The following is a 19869-nucleotide window of genomic DNA, read 5'->3' on the forward strand; positions in this document are numbered from 1 at the left end:
AATTGTAGCTTATAAAGAGCTACAACAGCATCATTTTATACTAATTCATTTTAGTTGAGTTAAAACAGTTCTGGCTTAAATGACTTTTCTTTGTCAACACTGACAAATAAATCAACAAGTGTAACGGAAAATTTTGGAGTTTTTCATCCTAATAATCTTTGAAGAGAATGTAAACTGATATTTTGGGGCTCTTTTATAGGGCAGGAAAAAAGCATTTAGTGATGTTTAAGCTTTCTACCTTCACATAATATGGAAATTAAAACACTAACAGATCTACTGCTTTATACGTGGGAGAAAAGAGATAATAGTTTATTTTTTAAATGATTGCTAAAAGTATTGCATCTTCTTGAATTATATTATAATCAATTTATTCATCCTGTTTGTTAATATTAGATGTCACTATCCTTAATTTCATCTCATTGAAAATGGGTAAATTCAGGAAAAAAGTTATTGGTTGTATTTTCATAAGCATGCAAAACCCCTGTGTTTTCCTATTAATTGCTAAATTAATGGTCCAGAGGATATATGAAGGCAGGTAAATTTCACCATGGTTTGGCTTGCCAGACAAGTCTGTCCTGCCTCAGTGAGATTTTCTTTAACACTAATCATCTCATATATAAAAGAGAATGATGACTGAATAGCATAAAAAGTATATGCAGCTTTTCATATTTTTGCATACGTGAAAGTTATGTAGCTTTCAGGCAAGTCCCACTAGAATGCTAAGGAAAGGAGCTTGCCCTCAGCCTAGCTGTTGCTGAGGCAGAAAGAACCTTCATAGGTGAGAAGTCAGATCCCCAGCCTTGCGTGGCCATCTGTGGACTGGACTTCGTCCAGTGTTCAGGGGTCCACTTCCATTACACCTTGGTTTTGCTTGTTTCCAGTCTCTCCTGAGGCAACCTCCAGCTATTGCTGAGCTGTTTCACTCTCTCCCAAAGAACTAATTTTGTTGTTAGTGCTTCAGTTACAACTTTGTGCAGACCTTGATTTTTCCATAAAAGCTTTTCACATTATCAGGTTGGGCTGCTATAACACAATACCTGGGTGGTTTAAACAGACACTGATTTCTCACAATTCTGGAGTCTGAGAAATCCAAGATCAGGTGCCAGCATGGTCAGATTCCTGACAAGGCTCTCATCCTGGCTTGCAGCAGCTGCAATCTCACTGCACCCTCACACAATGGGGAAAGAGGGTGAGAAATCTCTCTGGGCTCCATCCTCACAATGTTATCTAAACCTTATTACCCCTCAAAAGCTCTACTTCACATCACACTGTGCATTAGGTCCTTAACACATACATTTGGGAAGGCACAACATTCAGTCCAATAGCTACATTATTTTTAGTATGCAATTCTGTGGAATACAAACATTTTCAGGAACATACACTTTGAATTAAAGTAGAAACATCTATACTTTGTAATTTGGCCATCTCCAGAAGTTAGGATATTTCAAGCAATATAACAGCTAACTAAGGCAATTTGATAAGCTGGATTTTGTCTTTTTATGTAAAAGCAGATGACATTATCATTTAGTTCCATTACTCATTCTCTTAGGTTTTGCTTTTAAGTGATCTCATAACTTTTCATGTCCTGATTTTCTCATGGAAATTAAGACATTGAGTTAAGTTGATAAAATTAAACATAACCATTCACATGGCCTATTAAATATTTGTGTATTGTGGTAATGGTGTTAGATGGTGAACTTAAAAGGGCCTGAAATACGAGTACCTTGCTACCTTCTTCTAAAGTAAGAGGGAAGAACATTGGGCTTTGAAAAGATTCCAGTACTATCTGTAACCAACTGTGTGAACCCACTTCATCTTTCCTACCTACCCTGATCTCTTAAATCTAAGAATAACAAAGCCAAATATCTATCTTGGGGATAAAATGAAACATGAAAGTAACTCCATTATTTGCTTTTATGATGGTTGCATCTTTAACCATAGAACAAAATTGAACAGGTAACTATGAAATTTTTTATCTTATTAGCACTAGGCAGCCAAAGCTGTGTCTCTCCTCACCAGGTCACTATTGCCTCCTTCGGGTTTAGCGCCAACTCAGTAAAGAATTCCCAGATGTTAAAGCCAATCAACACTCTTAGTAAGCATCAGAGGTGAGCAAGTGAATCTAACATTTGAGGGAAGAGACTTAAACCTCAGAAAACTTCAAAGTGAAGACATTATGCCAAGAGTGGTGATGCACACCTGTAATCCCAACACTCAAGAGGCCAGGGCAAAGGATTGCTGTGAGGTAGAGACCAGCCTGGGCTACACAGTGAGTTTAAAGTCAGCCTGAACTAGGTAGTAATACTGTGTCTCAAAAAAGCAAAAACAAAAACAGATGACATTGTTAGAGAAGATAGCCAGTGGCCAAAGCCCAAACCCATTTGTTTTAGCATATTTCAGAACAGAGAAATTTCCAGATGCTATCTAGAAATAATATAGAATGTTGGCTTTATCCATTCCAAATTAAAATTTTAGAAATGTATAATATAAATAAAAATTTAATATGATACATAATGCACACAGATTCAGTTGTTCTTGATTCTAAGCTTTCTTTCCTTTTATTCCAATTGCAAGGTTACTTGAAAATATAAAAAAGACATTTCTGCATCCTGCATGTGATATGCATTTCTTGATATGCTCAAACAGATAAACTGTTAGGAAAAGTTAGTTGCTATCTGGGCTGCCTTGAAGTCCTTGTGAGACTGATATTATATGCTTACACAAGAATATGTTCCATTTCTTTACATTCTTCTACCTTGAATATGATTGTATTATAAATGTTTAGGGTTCCTTGCAGCCCAACTGAATTAATATACCGTCAGATTCACTTTAAAAATCTGCTACCCAATGGCTGTGTACAGTCCCAAAACATGGTGTGAAACCCTCACAATCTAGAATGCTATTCCTCCTTAGTACACTGACACTGAAAAGAAAAAATATCAAAATGGCCAGGAAAACAACTCACTGAACAACCAGAGTAAAGGCAAACATGGGGGATGGAGGAGATCGATTTATGTGTTGACCTCGGAAAAAGGCACTAAAATGAGTATTTAAAAGATGGCACAATGAGTAGTATACTAATGTTTATTCCTCTGCCTGGAGCCACACAGATGGGAAACAAGGAAATGTATTCCATCATGAGAAATTATCCATTTCCTTCTTGAAGTAAGAAGACAGCTGAGTGTTGGCTTTAAAAATAATGAGTGGTTAAGGATCAGCATGTTTCACACCATTTACAGAATGAGGAAATTCATCAGACTTAGAACCTGCTGTGGCATTGAAAGACTCTCCTCATGCAGAGGCGAGACCCCACCCAATTGTGAGAATCCACCACATACCCTTCTTGAAAGGTCCAGAACACACTAATTAATGGCCACATTAATTGTATCTGATTGGAAAATGGCTCTAATTTGAAACAGTGCCTCCAAAACTGGAATATACATGCAAATCATTTGACAAACTGGGGCCTGAGGTTCTGCATTTCTAAGAAAATCCCAGAGCATACTAGTAGGACACTGAGTAATGAGGATTTAGACTTATTCATTTTCCCTAACTCATAAGCATGGGAAGAAATCATGGAGGAAAATTTTGTTTCATAAATGTTACAATTGTAGGAAATACATTCAGGGGACCCGGTGTGGCTATGGGTAAAGGAGTCAGGCAGTTCTTACCTCACCTTCCCCTTTACGGAGATTGCTAAGAGAGGTTATAGCATTATTACAGCTTCCAAACCCTCCACAGAGCCAGCATTTATAAATTACTCATGACCTTTCATCTTATTTTCACAATTAAATTAAATTAAAATCTATTTTTCCCCCATTAAGTTTATTGGTACATTTTAGGTATAAAATACATTTACATACATCATTGGGATCTTGTACCATTACATGAGTATCTTGGCTCTTATTTTTTTTCCCCTTCCCCTGCCCTCCCTTCACCCCTTCCACCCTTCCCTTAAATTAAAATCTAATACTTAATAATTTCAGAATGAGCCCTTTATTTTTTGTGAAAGACAAAATAGGTTTCTGCATTGCTCACTCTGAAGGGCCAGCCAGTTCGTGTGCGATTTATCCCAGTATGTCCACACGATTTCACAGAAGACTTCTCATTTATTGATTTATTTGCTCACTTATTAAATTAAATGTCATTAAATCAAAGCCACCATAATCCTGCTATCCAGTGATATTCACTCTGGGCCTTTCCTAGTCACAAGAAATCATCACATATGAGGTGCCTAATTACTCAGGCATCCTAACTTCTCTCTATTTCCAGAAAGTATCCAAACCTCTACACCACTACCCAAAGCCAGCCAAAGGAAGTTTCTAAGAAAACATCTTAAATTTCTGAAAATAATGTCTTATATATTAAAGAATGCTAGGCAATTTTCTGCACTAACCCCTTGGTGTTTCATTATTTGGCATGTGAAGAGATTAGGAAATATGAATTTTTTCTGATTTAAATTAAGTTTGAGACTATGGGGACAGTTGTCAACAAGTAAGCTCTTTCTGGTCAATACTGGGGATCAAATGCAGGGCACCACTACAATTTGCTTGATAGATTCTTTATTCAGTTCTCTGTTTTGAAAGGCACTTCTGACTTCATTCAGTAGAGCTAATGTTCTAATAGCTTAAAAAGTAATTTTTTAAAGGAAGAAAAAGACTCCTAAAGTGATTCTTTTAGATCATACACCCAAGTTAACACCCAGTTGTGTGGCTAATAAAAGTAAATATGAAAATGAATTAATCTGTCCAAACCACATAGTCTAGATTTTTGTTTAGATTCTACCTAGATAGATAGACAGACAGATGGTATTTATGTATACTTAACATGGGCTGTTTGAACATGGCAATAATGATAAAGTTGAAGGATATTGTTTCATCCCTTTTTCTTATTCCATGTAAAGGGATCCTATTCAAGTTTTAGTAGAAGGTCAAATGTCACCACAACAGTCTTGTGGAAGGGAAGAGTTGGGATCACTAATGGCCTTTATCAGACTTTACCAAATATTTTACTAGAGAAATGAATTTAAATGTGCTGACTTTAATTCTCATTTGGAGAAAAAACAGTCATTGTAATGCTTACACTGACTTTTTAGTATTTTTTTTTACTTACTAGGATTACAGCTAGTATTAAAATACATCATATATAATGAATTTAGGCTTTAGAAAAATTTAGAATAATTGAGTTAAAATAGACACTGGAAATATAGCAAGTGCTTTTAGTTTTATGTTTATTACATAAAAGTATAGCAATTATATTTAATGATATTCTTCCACTACTATACCATATATTATTCCTAATATTCTTATCCAACAGAAAAGAAACAAACATCTTTTAAAAATTCCATATTCTTATTATTTTCATTATCCAACAGACATCTTGTGTGGGCTACATGTTTTCTAGGTCCTGGGGAGATATAGAGAAGAGAGGAAATACTTGTTCTCATGGAATTTATTTAAGAAAGTTACTACTCTGTGAATTCAATTTAATTTAAGAGCATTTACTGACACACTACACAGTATTTTCCCAGCTCCTAATGTCATCTCTCATTATATAGATGAGAAGTCACCAAAGTATTGTATCTTCATCTACTTTTAGTTCTAAACTGTAGACACAGAGATATCTCTTTCTCCATCATAAACTTATTACTCCCCCCCTCTATTCCTATGATATTCCGTGTTCACCTGTATCTTAACAATGGTCACACTGCATTATACTCTTGTGTTTTCATGCATGTCCTCACCTGTAGTTTCCATGAGGATCAGGGTCCTGTTTTATTCCTATCTTATCCATAAAGAGCATAGAACTTGCTTAAGAAAATGATTGACTTGAAGAGTATGTAGCTTCTGTCCTCAGAAAAGTTTCATTTCAATGGAGAATGGAAAAGAGAGATAGACTAATTCATTCTTTAGGAGAAGTCCTTTAAGCGACAGGCAACTTTCACATAAATTTTCATGTTAAAGGAGCCCCCAATAGAATACAGTTTAAAGGAAGGGGAGAAGATTTATTTAACATGCTAAGTGATAAATGTTAGTTACTAACCTCATAATAGAAAAAGGTCATTTCTCCAGATATTTATATTAAATTTTGAGAGGATCATAATGCCTATATGTGAAACAATTACTTCCACAAATAGGCATTTACTTGGGTTTAAAAAAAACTTAGAACTTTCTTCATAATCTCAGTTTCTATATATTGGAATGTGCTGTGCAAAAACGAGCATCTAATTGGAGGGTCAGGAGAGAAACAATAGTTAGTTGCTCTTACCTAAAGAACTGTCTTCCACTACTGGGTCCCTATCTGTCATATTCTCATTCCTTTTCCTAGTGCGCATGAACCAGTGTCCATATACACTGCCCCAAACAGGGAACATTTTTAGCTGTTGAGTAACTGAACTCACCTGCACTCTTTGTGTGTGTGTGTGTGTGTGTGTGTGTGTATGGTGGTGGGGGTTGAACTTGGGGCCTTCACACTGAGCTATATCCCCAGCCCTTGTGTGTATGTGTGTGTGTGTGTGTGTGTGTGTGTGTGAGATAGTGTCTTGCTAAGTTGCCCAGGCTCAACCTTTTGAGGCTTCTACCTCAACCTGCCAGAGCTCTGGGATTACTGGCATGTATCACCATGTCCAGCTACATTCTTGATCTAAAGGATCAAGATAAAAAAAGATAAATCTTTTAGATTTACCTGCTTAAGCATAAACCATCTTGTGGAGTAGTATGTGACTTGTGCACAAGCATATTTTGCATCACCTACATTGTGTAATATATTTTGGATATACTGTATTTTGGGGTATATTCTTTTTTTTTTTTTTTTTTTTTTTTGGTACCGGAGATCAAACTCAAGACCTTGCACTTGTGAGGCAGGTGCAGCACCACTGAGGTAAATCCCAGGACCCTGGGGTATCTTCTTTTTTCAGTCACAAAGAGGGTAAACAAATAGCAACACATAGATACACAAAATTCTACAGTTTCGGTCACCAGTAAGATTAGAACAATACCCATGATCCACAAAAATTTCTAACTACTGAAAAATTGCTTCTCAGGTGGCCAAAAATACCACCATCATGAGCCAGACACACCTGTAATCCCAGCACTAGGGAAGCTGAGGCAAGAGGATTGCCGCAAGTTCACAAGTTCAAGGCCAGCCTAAACTACACAGTGAGACCTTGTCTAAAAGTAAAAAGAGAAATACCACCATTGTCTCACAATCAAAACAAGGATTTTATATGAGGAATAAGCAGAGCAGCCGTGGGGTATTCAACAGTGGCAAGAAGACACTGAAGATAAAGGCCTTGCTTTTCTTGGCATGACCATTTAATATTTTCTCTACTTTATTCCACCCCATCCTTACTCCCAGAAAGACTACCTTGGGGAACACGTGGAAAATATTTGTTAATGTTTTCTGAATAGGAATACATTCAGTCCATGAATCCATTAAGGAAGTTTCCCATAAAATGACTGTTTCCAGATTTAAATAGGAGGCTGAAAAGATTTAAGGAAGTTTTTTGAATTACTGCATAAGTTGCAAAACACAGTGTTCTCAATGCAGAGTGGGACTTTTATTAGGGAGAGGAGCTGAAGAAGTTGCTATACATTTTTAATATTTTGATTTTTAATATATACAGGATTAAGTCATTATAGAAACAGCCTGAAGGCAGGCCTTAAATTATTACCACTGTTCATATTGCCATAAGGGCATAACTGTAGAAAAGTGAGCCTGCAGGGTTACTTGCTTATCTCAGCTCAGCTCCCTCATTTACTTTTTGTGGTGGTTTGACCTGTAATGATCACTTTCTTTGTTATGGCTCTTAAAGACCCCAACTATTTTGGTCATCCTATTGCAGGTGACTTCACTGATGGTGACGTTTGGTTTGTTTACATTCTTTAAATGCAAGAGCTTTCTCACTACCCTCTGGCCCAGGTACCATACTGAGAGGAAAGCCTATTCATGTTGTCCTCCCAGAAGATTAGGTAATGAGCAGTCGGGACCCTGAGGCTGGCCTGACCCACCCATCTTGAGTGACAACATGACAAAACAGAACCCTAAAAATCTTCTCAAGGCTTCTTGGTTTCCCCTGTAAGTGATGGCAGTGACAGAACAATAAAAACAAAAATCTATGAACTTTTACATTCCAATAAGATTTTTCAATTTGCTACTGTTAGCATTCCTTTTCTTCCTAACAAGATAAAATCAGATTTTATACATCATAATTTGGTTCTGATATTCATATACATAAAATTTCCATTATACATATTTCTTTGCATGAAGAATTTAAGCTTTGACCCAAGATTATGAATACACACAAATATACAGATATATAACCTTTCAAGAGAAAAAAAACTAAAAAAATTATCTCAAAAGAAATGTAAAATGAAAACAAAACTTGATTTCCAGCCTTTTTAGGAGGCAAGTGGTCATTCTGAGGAATGCTGTCAGCTCTGTGACATTGCCAGACAGACCAATCACTTTGGTTCAAAACTGATTAGTTCATTTCCTCCCTGGTAGGTATTTTTTTCTATTCCACTTAAGTTGTGAATTGACTGAGTTCTTTGAAAAAAGGGTGTCTTTGGAAAGAGACAGAACTTATAAGCTATAGACTCATTAGATTTCATTCTGCTATGATTTTCAACCAGTATACAGTTTCATCTTTTGTCTCTTGGTGCAGACCTTTACTGCCTGAGGACTGCAGGGCCACCGTACAACCTGCACAGACCCTGAGCTCAGAGTGTGCCCCGCTCTGTCGGAACGGCTACTGCACCCCAACGGGCACCTGCTGCTGCAGTCCAGGCTGGGAGGGTGAATTCTGCAGAATCGGTTAGTATCTCTGTGGTCACAGAAAGACCGGGGGTGGGACAGTTCTTAGGTACTCAGTAACATAGCATCCCTGTTCTACCACCACCTTGTGTTCAAAATATTTAGCTATTTGTAATAATACTAGTGCTCATCTGTTCTGAACTTCAAAATTAAATGTTTCCCATTTCCTTAATGCCAACTATTCACATATGTAAGCTAACCATTATATAAAAGAACTTTAAATGACTGAGTCCTTTCAAAAAGAAAAAAAAAAATGAGAACAGCCCAACCAGGCCATCTCCATGGGGCGCCCACCCGTGGATTCTGTGCGCACACACCAGCCAGTGACTTAGTGTTTGCCAAGCCCCTCTCTCCGTCCTGGCATTTACCAAACACCCCATAAATGCCCTCCCAGCTTTACTGCTTGCTTTCTTGCTACAGCACACTAAAAATGGGGTTTTTCAGTGAGTGTTACTAAATAAAAGGGAAAATGTAATTATCCAGAGTCATATTACGAGACTTTTTCATTCTGTTTGCTACTCCCCTGTGAACCATCAGCTAAGTATGCAGCTGTTCAGACAGCAAAGGAGATTTTTATTCAGGGTTATTCTATCCTTGAACGTGAGATTTCCTCAATTTTGTGCAATGACATTTAAGTTCTATTTGATGTGACATGAAAAAATTGGATAAATTTAGAAGCCTAGAATTTAAGGTATTATGTGTTAAAGATGCATATCAAGCAATCAGCATATATACATCTTTCTTAGAAAATACTTTGACCCCTGCTATTTTATATATTAAAGTACCTCTTGCCAATGAAAAGTTAAGTCCCAAATTAATATTTAATAATGTTCTTAATTCATAAATACTATCTTTTATTCTAAGGATTTATTTGTTTTAAAAATTATAACCATAACTTGCCTACTTTATGTATTGTCTAACAAAAATAACCAACATGCAAAGTCACTTTTACAGTATACATTTTAAGCTTAAATTGCTTCAGCAATTTAATGGTATTACATTATGTAATTGATTAATACCATGATTGCATATCCAATACCATGATTGCTTATCCAGGAAGGAGGTATCAATTCAAACTCAATAGAAATTAAGTAATTATATTATTTAAAACAATTGCTTACATTGTATTGATTCAGTCTACCTCCCTTTTTGTTAGTTGACCAAAAAATAAGAATCAGTGTTCAACTGTAATGATATTCAAATTCCTGATAATGTATTTCCTTCTCCTTCCCTTGATGCCTGACAATATCTATCTCTCTGTTTCTTTTATATAGCATCCACTTCATTGGACTCTTTACTTTATATTTTGCCTTACCTCTTGTATCATGTAGGTAGTCAGTTACCAAATATTTATGGAGTGCCTTCTAGAGATACATGTTTAAACTGAGATTAAACAAATTATTTTGCATTTTGGTGACATTATACAGACCTTAATAGATAAAAGTAATATGTGATGTAATGGAAATAGGCATTCTTTGAATTAACATGTAGTTTTATTTCAGTGAAATTCCTTCCATCTTTCTACTAGTTAAATTTAAGTAGTTTTAACATATAAGAGAAGCCAGAGTATTGAATAAAGGTAATCTGTCTTGGATATTTTTGACCGAAGCAAGAATTTATTCATATACCCACATGATTTACTCATCTCCCACAAATTTAAATGAGAAAATTCTTATTCTTCCTTTTCCATGTGTCAGCCACAGACCCCTGGAAAATGCACTTGAAAAGGTGAAAATGACCCTGACCCCTCAAGGTATAAGGCAAAGTACTCAAGGTATTTGATTCTGTCTGCAATGGCTGCACTCTCCAGGTTTATCTAATCTGCAAATTACAATCAATTTACATATCAAATTCTATGCCTTTGTTTCATTTTAGCAGTAAAACTTTACATTCTCCACTTATACTGTAGTAGTACAAATTCTTTAATGAAGAAATTCAGTGCTGTGGAGTAACCCAGAAAGGAACGTTCAGAACATTCTTTGCTGGCCAACTGCACTGTCCCAGGAACGGACTAGGAAATGTACCATAATTGAAGAGAAGCATGTGCTCTGCAACCCCTGGAAGCAAAGGGAAGGAGGAGCCTGAGGAGGTCCATGTGGTGGATAGTCCATCCCAACCAAACTCCAAGCTGTCCTTACCTGGCCTCCTTCTCTAGGCAGTATGGTCCTGTTGAGATCCTATCCTGGAGGAATGGAATTCACGTGCCTGGAAGGGCCTCTGTTGAAATGTCCCTGTGGAGCAGAGATTTGGCAGTAATGAAATCTTTGTGTTAAAATCATTGAAATAGTCTTATGATCATGAAATGATCTCGTGATCTCTGCTTCTTCAAATTCTCATGATTTCTTCAAATTCTCATGATTTCTGTTTCTCTAGAAATGTCTCCCACTGTCTGCTGAGTTCTGGCCCCCAAGTAACTATGGGTCTGAAAACCTTTCCTACTTACATACTTATCTTTCAGATCACTCTGTGACTATCTTCCTCCTCTTTCCCTACCTTATCTTATTAATCAAATATTTGTGGGTCTCATACTCAACACTTTCTGACATACAGAACCCGAGTGTGATATTGTTGCTCTTTTTCTCTCCCAGCAAAATGTGAGCCAGCATGTCATCATGGAGGTGTCTGTGTTAGACCGAACAAGTGCCTCTGTAAAAAAGGATATCTTGGTCCTCAGTGTGAACAAGTGGACAGAAACATCCGCAGAGTGAGCAGGGCAGGTATTCTTGGTCAGATCATTGACATGACATCTTATTTGTTGGATCTAACAAGTTACATTGTATAGTTCCTGGGACTGTTTTAATATTCCTTCCAATGGGCATTTATTTTTTATCCTGTCATTAAAAAGAAAGACTGCTATCCTGCTACACACTCCTGTGATTTCATTTTCCTTTATTAATTTAAAAATAATTTCCAGAAATGTGCAGATCCTCTGTGTGTATGTTGGTATGTCTGTTCACTTAGGCACGTACACACCTACACTCACAACCCCAATACATGTGTTTGCAAAACAGATGGGTTTTTTTTTTGGTACTGGGGATTGAACTCGGGGCCTTGTCCTTGCAAGGCAAGCGGTGGCATCACTGAGTTAAATCCCCAGCCAGATGGATTTTTAAATATATATATATGCTTCATTGTGCAGAGTAATTTACACAGAAATTCCATTGTAAATTGATAACGGAATTTTTATGTAACCAGAAGAGATTATTTGACTTCCAGAGAATTTTCTGTCTGTAACTACTAAAGTCAACATTAATGGAGTTTTGAAACACCACTGTGCAATCTGATGGATCTAATAAAAAAGCAATACTTTTATATTAAAGGACTAAATAAGAGAATGTTTCAGAACTCCCTGATCAATTTCTAAATGAGCAACTTGACACAAAATTATAATCTTCATTTTTATCAATGTATCCAATTACAGAATGTTATGCACTTACCTTTTTATCTGGCAGGGCAATCTGGTTACTTCAGCTTAATCTCAAGATTGTTTTTAAATGTTTTATAATTAAATCATAACAGCATATTTTAAAATCAATCTTCCTGAAAGGTCTGCTTTTATTGTATATTTTATTTAACAATAGGCACTGGGTTTGTGTTACATATTTATATTTTTTATTTTATTTTTATAATATAGACATCACCTAGATGAAACACCTTTACCTGTCCTGTAAAATACTAAAGTTACATTTTTCACCAACTGAATTGGAAGGAAGGGGAGTGAGAAAGCAAACAGTCTTTAATGTGCTGTGGATCTAATCTAACAGTGTTTCCTTTTGCAAACATGTAATCATTAACAACAGATGAGAAAGCAAGAAAACAGCTAATTCCTATAAAATTCCGGCATTAAACATTTGTAAAGTGCCTTTCACCATAGCAAGACTGTCAGAGTATATGTGATTAGAATGTGGCAGATTTCACACTGAATCAAAACCTCCCAGGAGAAGAGTTCACTGGTTTTTATCCAATCTCAGTTGTGTAAGCTATCACTTGTACAAATTTTTAATACAATAATTCCTGCTGAATATGACTTTTAATGTATATGCTCCTTCAGACCTCAGTGAAAATACCATTTGGTTAATGTATCAATAAATTTTCTGTAAAAATTCGTTCAGGTTTTTAAGAGATAACATTGTTCTAACTTAAAACTGCAAAGAGTCTGGTAGACATTTTTCTTAATGGTTTGGCCACTTCTCACAGTTTTGGATGTTAATAAAATCATCAAGCCTCTTTGCACTGCTGAAAAGACACCTCTATTCATGACAAGGGCACACCCACTCTCGTCCTTCTTCTGTAAACATCCATTCCTCTAGAATCTAAATTGTAGAATTGTATAGCTTATGCAGCACTGACTTTCCAAACCTGCTCCTTACCCTTAAGAATGTGAGCCTCAATTAAATAATTTTCAAAACCTGGTAGCTAGTATTTCTCTATTGTTTTAAAGAGAGAGTTGCAATGAAAGCAAAGTGTTTATATAGAAACCACAATGTAGAAAGAAAGATTGGTTAAGTACACTGTTCTTGTCTTCCATATATGATTACTTAAGTTTCAAGTGACCTCATGCCAAATGGAAATGGGTTGAGAAATCTTGGTTCAGTGCTTAGTGAACAATAGCCTGCATTAAAAAGTGCATGCATAATTTTGCACAATTTAGATTCAATTGACAGTCTATTCAAAGAAGTCTCAGGATTAAATGAGCATGGAGACCAAATTGCCCTCTTACCCCAGAAAAGGGGTGGTTCCTTCTAGTCTCACTAACACTTCATTGGCCCAACAGTGTGACAAATCTTGCAATGAACCATGCAGTAGCCTGCATCTGTAGGTTAATAGCAATCTTTTGTCTCCCTGGCTTTCTCTTCATAGCCCTTTTACTGAATTCCATCACAGAAAGTTTTACAATTTAAAAAAATGTCCTGACAACCATTTTTATAAATGGACCTTACCATCTAATCATCCCTCATTCAACGTGGGTGACATTAACAAAATGTGAATTTCTTGTGAGGGAGCCAGCTGTCTAAATCTGTCAAATTGTGCAGTTTTATTACACATTCTCCCATGTATACTTTGATTGAAAACAATAAGTGTTCTGCTGTATATTCAGCAAAATCTTTAAACCTAAGTGTTTCTTCTTGCATCTTTAATCTTTCTATTTCTTTCCCAAAATAAAAGGTGTTCTCCTGCCATTAGTTCTGCTATTTAAATTAATCTATATTAAATTGACCAGACCCAACTTTTTCTATATAGCCTTTGCCCAAGTGGATGAGTTTCAAGTGACTGAGAGAAAGGGATATGCGCCCCAGGTGTCACTGCCTTCCCTATTGTGGGTTGTTAGAATAAAAGCCCAAATTGTTCTAAAAGGAAGATAGCAAGATCCATGGATGTTAAACTCAAGCCAAAAAGGTGAAGTCAGTGGAGTTATTTTTGTTGTTGTTCTTCTCAGGAAAACAGTAAGGGCCGTGGTAATTGATGGCTACACATTTTAAACTAAGTGGCCAATTCAAAAAAAAAAATCTCTTTGACCCTTTCTTTCAAGTAGATTTTTTAAATGTCCCACTGGGGAATAATCTTCAGTAATTCATGATGAGAGGCAGATAGGAATTGGCTAAAAAGCATGAGCTAAGGAAAAATTATTGTTTCATCACATAAAAGGCAAAATCTGTTTAGTTCATAAAGTGCACAATTTAAAGTAGAAGAAAAATGTTCTTGGTATGAATGTGTATGTGTAAGAAAAATAAAGACTAGGCAAATGTGTATTATTACCCCCTTATTCACTCTAGAGCATAAATTTTGGGTGTCAATTGAATATGAAATATTGCTATGGTTGTTTTACTTACAAATAACCTTTCTACCACTATTTCTGCCAAACTTTTGTCCTGGTTCATAGAACCTTGATTTTTTGACAGTTATTTAAGATTGTAAAATGAAAACTGAATTGGCAGGTCCTTAATGTGAAAGGGAAGAAAGACTCAAGAAACTTATGTGATGGCAAAGGTGCTTCTATGAATACCTTTTCTTCTTAGAATTTTATTTCAATGTAGCCATTGTAAAATATATCTTCTATTTCATCATAAAGAACACTCAGACATTTTCTCAGATTAACAGATCTATCCCACAATGAAGTAGTGAAGAAATTCATGTAACACACACACACACACATACACACAGCCTAGCCAGAGAACTGTGTCATTCACATGACTCACTTCTTCCCTACTTACTCATTTGAAAATTATTATAGAACCATGTACTGGTAATTTTAATCCATATTTTTGATGCTATTTTGATCTCTGAAACAAATTACATAATAACCCTACTAAGTGTAATGGGGTTACATGCTACATCTAGATTCTTTCAAAGTACACATTAATTTAAACCTTTATTAGACCAACTTCCTGTTCAGTCTACTAGCTTTGACTATAAAAGAGAAACCAAATTTACATTCTTTTTTTTGTATATCCTTTTATTGGTACATTTTAGGTGTACAGTATGACATTCATCATTGGAGATATGCACCTTTACATAATCTCTCTTGGTTCTTATTTTTTCCCTCTTCCCCTGCTCTCCCTTCAACCCCTCCATCCCTCCCTGTTTACAAAGACTTTGTTTCTTTTTTTCATTTTCTCATATTAATTCCATTCCGTTCTTTCCTTTCCCCTATCCCTCCCACTTACCCTTCCCCTTTGCCCCTTTTCTTCCTATTTCATATTATCTATTATACCTTTTAGTACTTATTTACACTTTCAGTTTCTCACACCAAATCTACATTCTTAAAAGGAAAAACAAAAATGTATCACAAGAAGTTGTAGTTGGCTGATTAACAAATTAATTTCTGAGGATCTGTATAGAATGTTACCTAAGATATTTGTATCCACTCTTTCCCTTCTAGCTCTTTCTACCCACATCTAGCCTTTCTCTCTTTCCCTGTCTTTTAATCTCTTTCCTCTTCTTTCTCCTCCATTCATTTATTTTCTTTTGGTTTTGAGTAAATAGACATGTCCTTAGTATATCCATAATGAAGATGTCCAAGGGCAGATAGCTGTGGATTTTGCTGTTATGATATTTTAGTTTCCTGAAAAATGCCCTCATCTGGTATCATATTTGCTCAAAATATGTATCATGAAAAGTAGTAGACAAATAACATATTAGACTGATCTAGCAAAGTCAATGAAGGAAATAATGAAGAGCATATATGACTGCCAATCCAGATGTTCCATGATGATATTCTATCCACAGGATAGCTCTTCAAGAGCTTGAGCTAATAATACCGAACAATAGAAGCTATTTCCTACCCAAGCAACAGCCATTTTTATGGACTCTGAAGAATCTTTTTTTCCAAATCTATGAGGGAAAAAATAAGTGTTTCCTCAATGAAGATTTCAGAATCTTCTTTCCCTACCCCAGGATGAGATCTGAACTTGCAGAGAATTCAGACCAAAGTCCCATGCCTAGCAAATGTATATATTTCTTCATTACTCCCAGAAAGTTCATGGGGATATTACTGGGAATGCTGAAGGAATCCCATCAGAAAGTTCCTCTTTAGAATATCTGAAATAGAAGTTTGCTATTTTACCTTCTTTCTCTGTCACACCAACACAAATTGGTCATATTTCCAATGATTAATATGATTGCAAGGAAGGTGGGAAACCATATATAGAAGTATCTAGAACCATGGCCATGGAAACTTCCAAACACCAGTTTCAGTCAATTTCAACCTTTCTTCCTCCTATTTCCTCTGAATAAGTTTTGAAAATTGTCCTCAAATAATTTTAGGAGAGTGAGACATATTCATGGTAATATGGTGGAGCTATTTTCTTAGAGTCATGATTTCCCTAGATGCTATGAAGAGGTTTGTTCATGTATAAGATTAGCATTTTTCTTAAATTCCTAATTAAATAAGATATACCCATCATTTCCTTTCCTTTCCCATATACTTGTACAGGTCAAATATCAATCAGTTTAAAAAATCAAAAATAACGAATAGTTTCTGTTCATCATCATAAAATCTTATGCATAAAATGTTTTTTGTTTTTGCCACACAACAGTGATGTTTAAAATAATGGCACTAACACTACCATTCATTCTAACATTAATTCAACCTTCATTCTAAGGTTATCTGTCATGTACATCATAAAGCAAACACCATGTTTCATATGAGGTTTTTAAAAATATGTAGAATATTTATACTTAAGTTCAAAGTATATATACACATATATATACAAGCAGGGTAACATACATAGGGTGAGTTATCTCAATTGTAACCTTGTAAGTAAAAAATACCATATTATAACTCAGTACATTTAGTACAGAAAAATTGATCACTAACAATGATGGGAAATTCCTAATGGCTAAATATAACATAAACTTTTTCTTCACAGAAACCACTCTTGTGCATTTCTCTGCAATAAAATAACTAGGGAGTAGTTTCCATGCACATGAACAAGGTGTGATCAGGTTTGGTGTGACCTATGCCAAAATGTATGTTGTGTGGTTCTTCATATTCTTAACCTCAGATACATGACTTTCCTAGAATAAATTAAGAGTTCAGCCAGGGTCAGTGGCACACACTTGGCTACTTTGGAGGCTGAATGAGCCAGGAGGATTACAAGTTCAAAGCCATTTCTGGGCAACCCAATAAGACCTTGTATCAAAGTGAAATTCTGAAAAGCACTGAGGATGTAGCTTAGTAGTAGAGCACTTGCCTGACATGCACAAGCCCCTGATTTAATCCTGAGCACCGCAAAAAAGAAAGAGTTCACCTACAATAGGATCCTTTCATAAGCTAATATTGAGAAACTAAATTAAGGACCTTAGGAAAGATAAGATATTGCCTATATCTTACTACACTCACGGGGTATGTTTGGACATACATTTTACCAAGAACTATGAAATAACAAGATAAATGATATTCAATTACTATAGACTTTTTTATCTGGATTCCTTAGGATATGCTATATATAGTAGAGTTTATTTTTAAAAGAAACCTATCTAATTACATGAAAAAATTATTGAATTGTTATAATGAGCAAGCATGAAAAACTACTGAAAGGAAAACCTTGTTTCTTCCCTGGTTTTATCGGTGATTAATTTTGCCCAACTTTAAAGAATAGACACCTGTTTCATTCTTCTAACCTACGTGGGTTTTCCTAGTTGTTCATTTTCCTTTAGGTTGTTGAAAATTAGAGCAGTTTGCCCATATCCTTACTCATAGGAGATTTCAGAACAAATCCATGCTTGGATTTCTGTAAGTGGAAGAATATATAGGAGATATATAGATATAGATCTATAGATATGAACAATTAGTAAAAGCAGGGCAGGTACAAGTTTAAAGGAGCAGGGTTGTTACATGAACTCATTAGGATTTCTGTAAATGTTCTCCTGAAAAATAACAGGCAAACTTATTGATTCCCATAATCCTCTGAGTTCGAGCTCATCTGATTTGTTTCATCGAGTTATGTAACATACAGTTCTCTTTGATTGATATACTATTCCACCTTCCATCCCTTGATTATCAGAAACATTTATTGAAGTGCCTAGCATGATTATGTGCTGTAGAAAAAGCAAGGACGTTTATAAGGACAAGGTTTCGAGCCCAATGGGTATGCTGAACATGTTTGAAGCAAAAGACAATTTCATTTTCAGTCAACTCCAATTCAGCTCATTAGAATCTAGCAGTAATAGTACAGATGACCTAAAGTACATCCATGTGCATCTGTATGTGTGCACACACCCATGTAAATATATTTATCTATCTGTACAAACACTACAAATGTATACACACTATCTATGTAATATATAATATATGTATAATGCATATAAATTCTAACAAGTGTATTTGTGTTATCTTAAATAGAACAATTGTATCTTGAAGTGGTATATGCAGAGAATTGGTTTTATTGTTGATCTGTGGATTTAATGATTTTTAGGAAAAAAGGATGTTTAAGTGTATAATTTCCTTTCTTAATTTAATATATTTATGTAAATGCATGCCTGAAATTTGGTTAGATTTGCTCTATTTTGTGTCTTTTAACATGATCAAATGTATTAAACTTTATCTTATGACTTGATGCATATGTGCTATTTTAAAATTATTTTTTATTTTAGAATTTTAAAAACTTTTCCTAAATATTCAGACTGATGATATGAGTGTTGATTTTTTAAAAATTCTATACCCAACCTACTTCCAAATATTTTTAGCTTTTTTCATTTCTCATGTTCTAATTTTAACATTTTCTCCCAAAATATTTGTCAGTGGCAGAGTCAGTTTCATTGTATAGATATATTAGGCAACCATGAAGATGTTCCATTCCTTTAAATCTGTTCTAATTTGTAAATGGCCTCAATCTGATCCTTTCTAGTGAGTAAGAACTAACAAAAGAAGAATGTAGAAGAGCATTTAGAATAATGAGTTCCCAAACTGAAGGGAAAAAGCATGTAGAGGGGAAGAGAGATGAAAAAGAAGCTGATTTTAGATATCCCAGAACTTTGCTGACCTTGCCATTTGATTTCTAGTTAATGCTATCAAGAGTATTTGTATAATGTGTGATCTGCTGTTTATTTGATGAGCACGTGTTTGCAGTACATGTTTACACCCCTCCTGTGTAGTTGGTACATGTACACAGCACATCTTAATTCCTTTTTTCATCCCCTTTCCTCCCCTCCATTTCCTCTCCCTCCATCTCTAATTGTCTTGTCATTTGACAAAGACCTATCTCCCTACTTCCTATTATCTAGCCTTTATTTTGATCTTTATTTATAATTTGGGTTTCTCATATAAGAGAGACTGTGGTATTTAAGATTGTGCATCTCATTTATTGAACTTAACGTTATGGTCTCAAGATGCATCAATTTTTTCCTATAAATGACTCAAGCTTATCATTCCTTATGACAGAGTAGTACTCCATTGTGTGTAAATACCACATTTTATTTATCCCTTTATCTGTTCCCACTATGGAAATCAGAATGGAAATTCCTCAAAAAAATTCAAACTAGGAATTCCATTTGACCCAGCTATTTCCTTCTAGTATCTTCCCCAAAGAGTTAAAGACATCCTATTACAGTTAT

General features: G+C 35.4%; 1 protein-coding gene across 3 annotated transcripts in view; it reads left to right on the forward strand.

Annotated features, from left to right (window-relative positions):
* Hhip (hedgehog interacting protein) overlaps positions 1-18872 on the forward strand; it is a 93395-nt gene extending 74523 nt beyond the window's left edge. Inside the window, exons 12-14 of one of the 3 annotated variants that reach the window (XM_021247697.2) lie at positions 8666-8814; positions 10512-10588; positions 11403-11572. In XM_021247697.2, coding sequence (XP_021103356.1) covers positions 8666-8814; positions 10512-10546 — 184 coding nt within the window. In that variant the 3' untranslated portion in view covers positions 10547-10588; positions 11403-11572. Of the gene's footprint in view, positions 1-8665; positions 8815-10511; positions 10589-11402 lie in introns of all 3 variants that reach the window. The other 2 variants (XM_021247696.2, XM_004868907.3) reach the window with 2 other exon arrangements.
* Positions 18873-19869: the final 997 nt, after the last annotated feature.

Source organism: Heterocephalus glaber, unplaced genomic scaffold, assembly GCF_053883595.1.
Source record: "Heterocephalus glaber isolate CG9 unplaced genomic scaffold, H.glaber_assembly_v1.0 deba00001587, whole genome shotgun sequence".
In the NCBI taxonomy this organism is placed as follows: Eukaryota; Metazoa; Chordata; class Mammalia; order Rodentia; family Bathyergidae; genus Heterocephalus; species Heterocephalus glaber.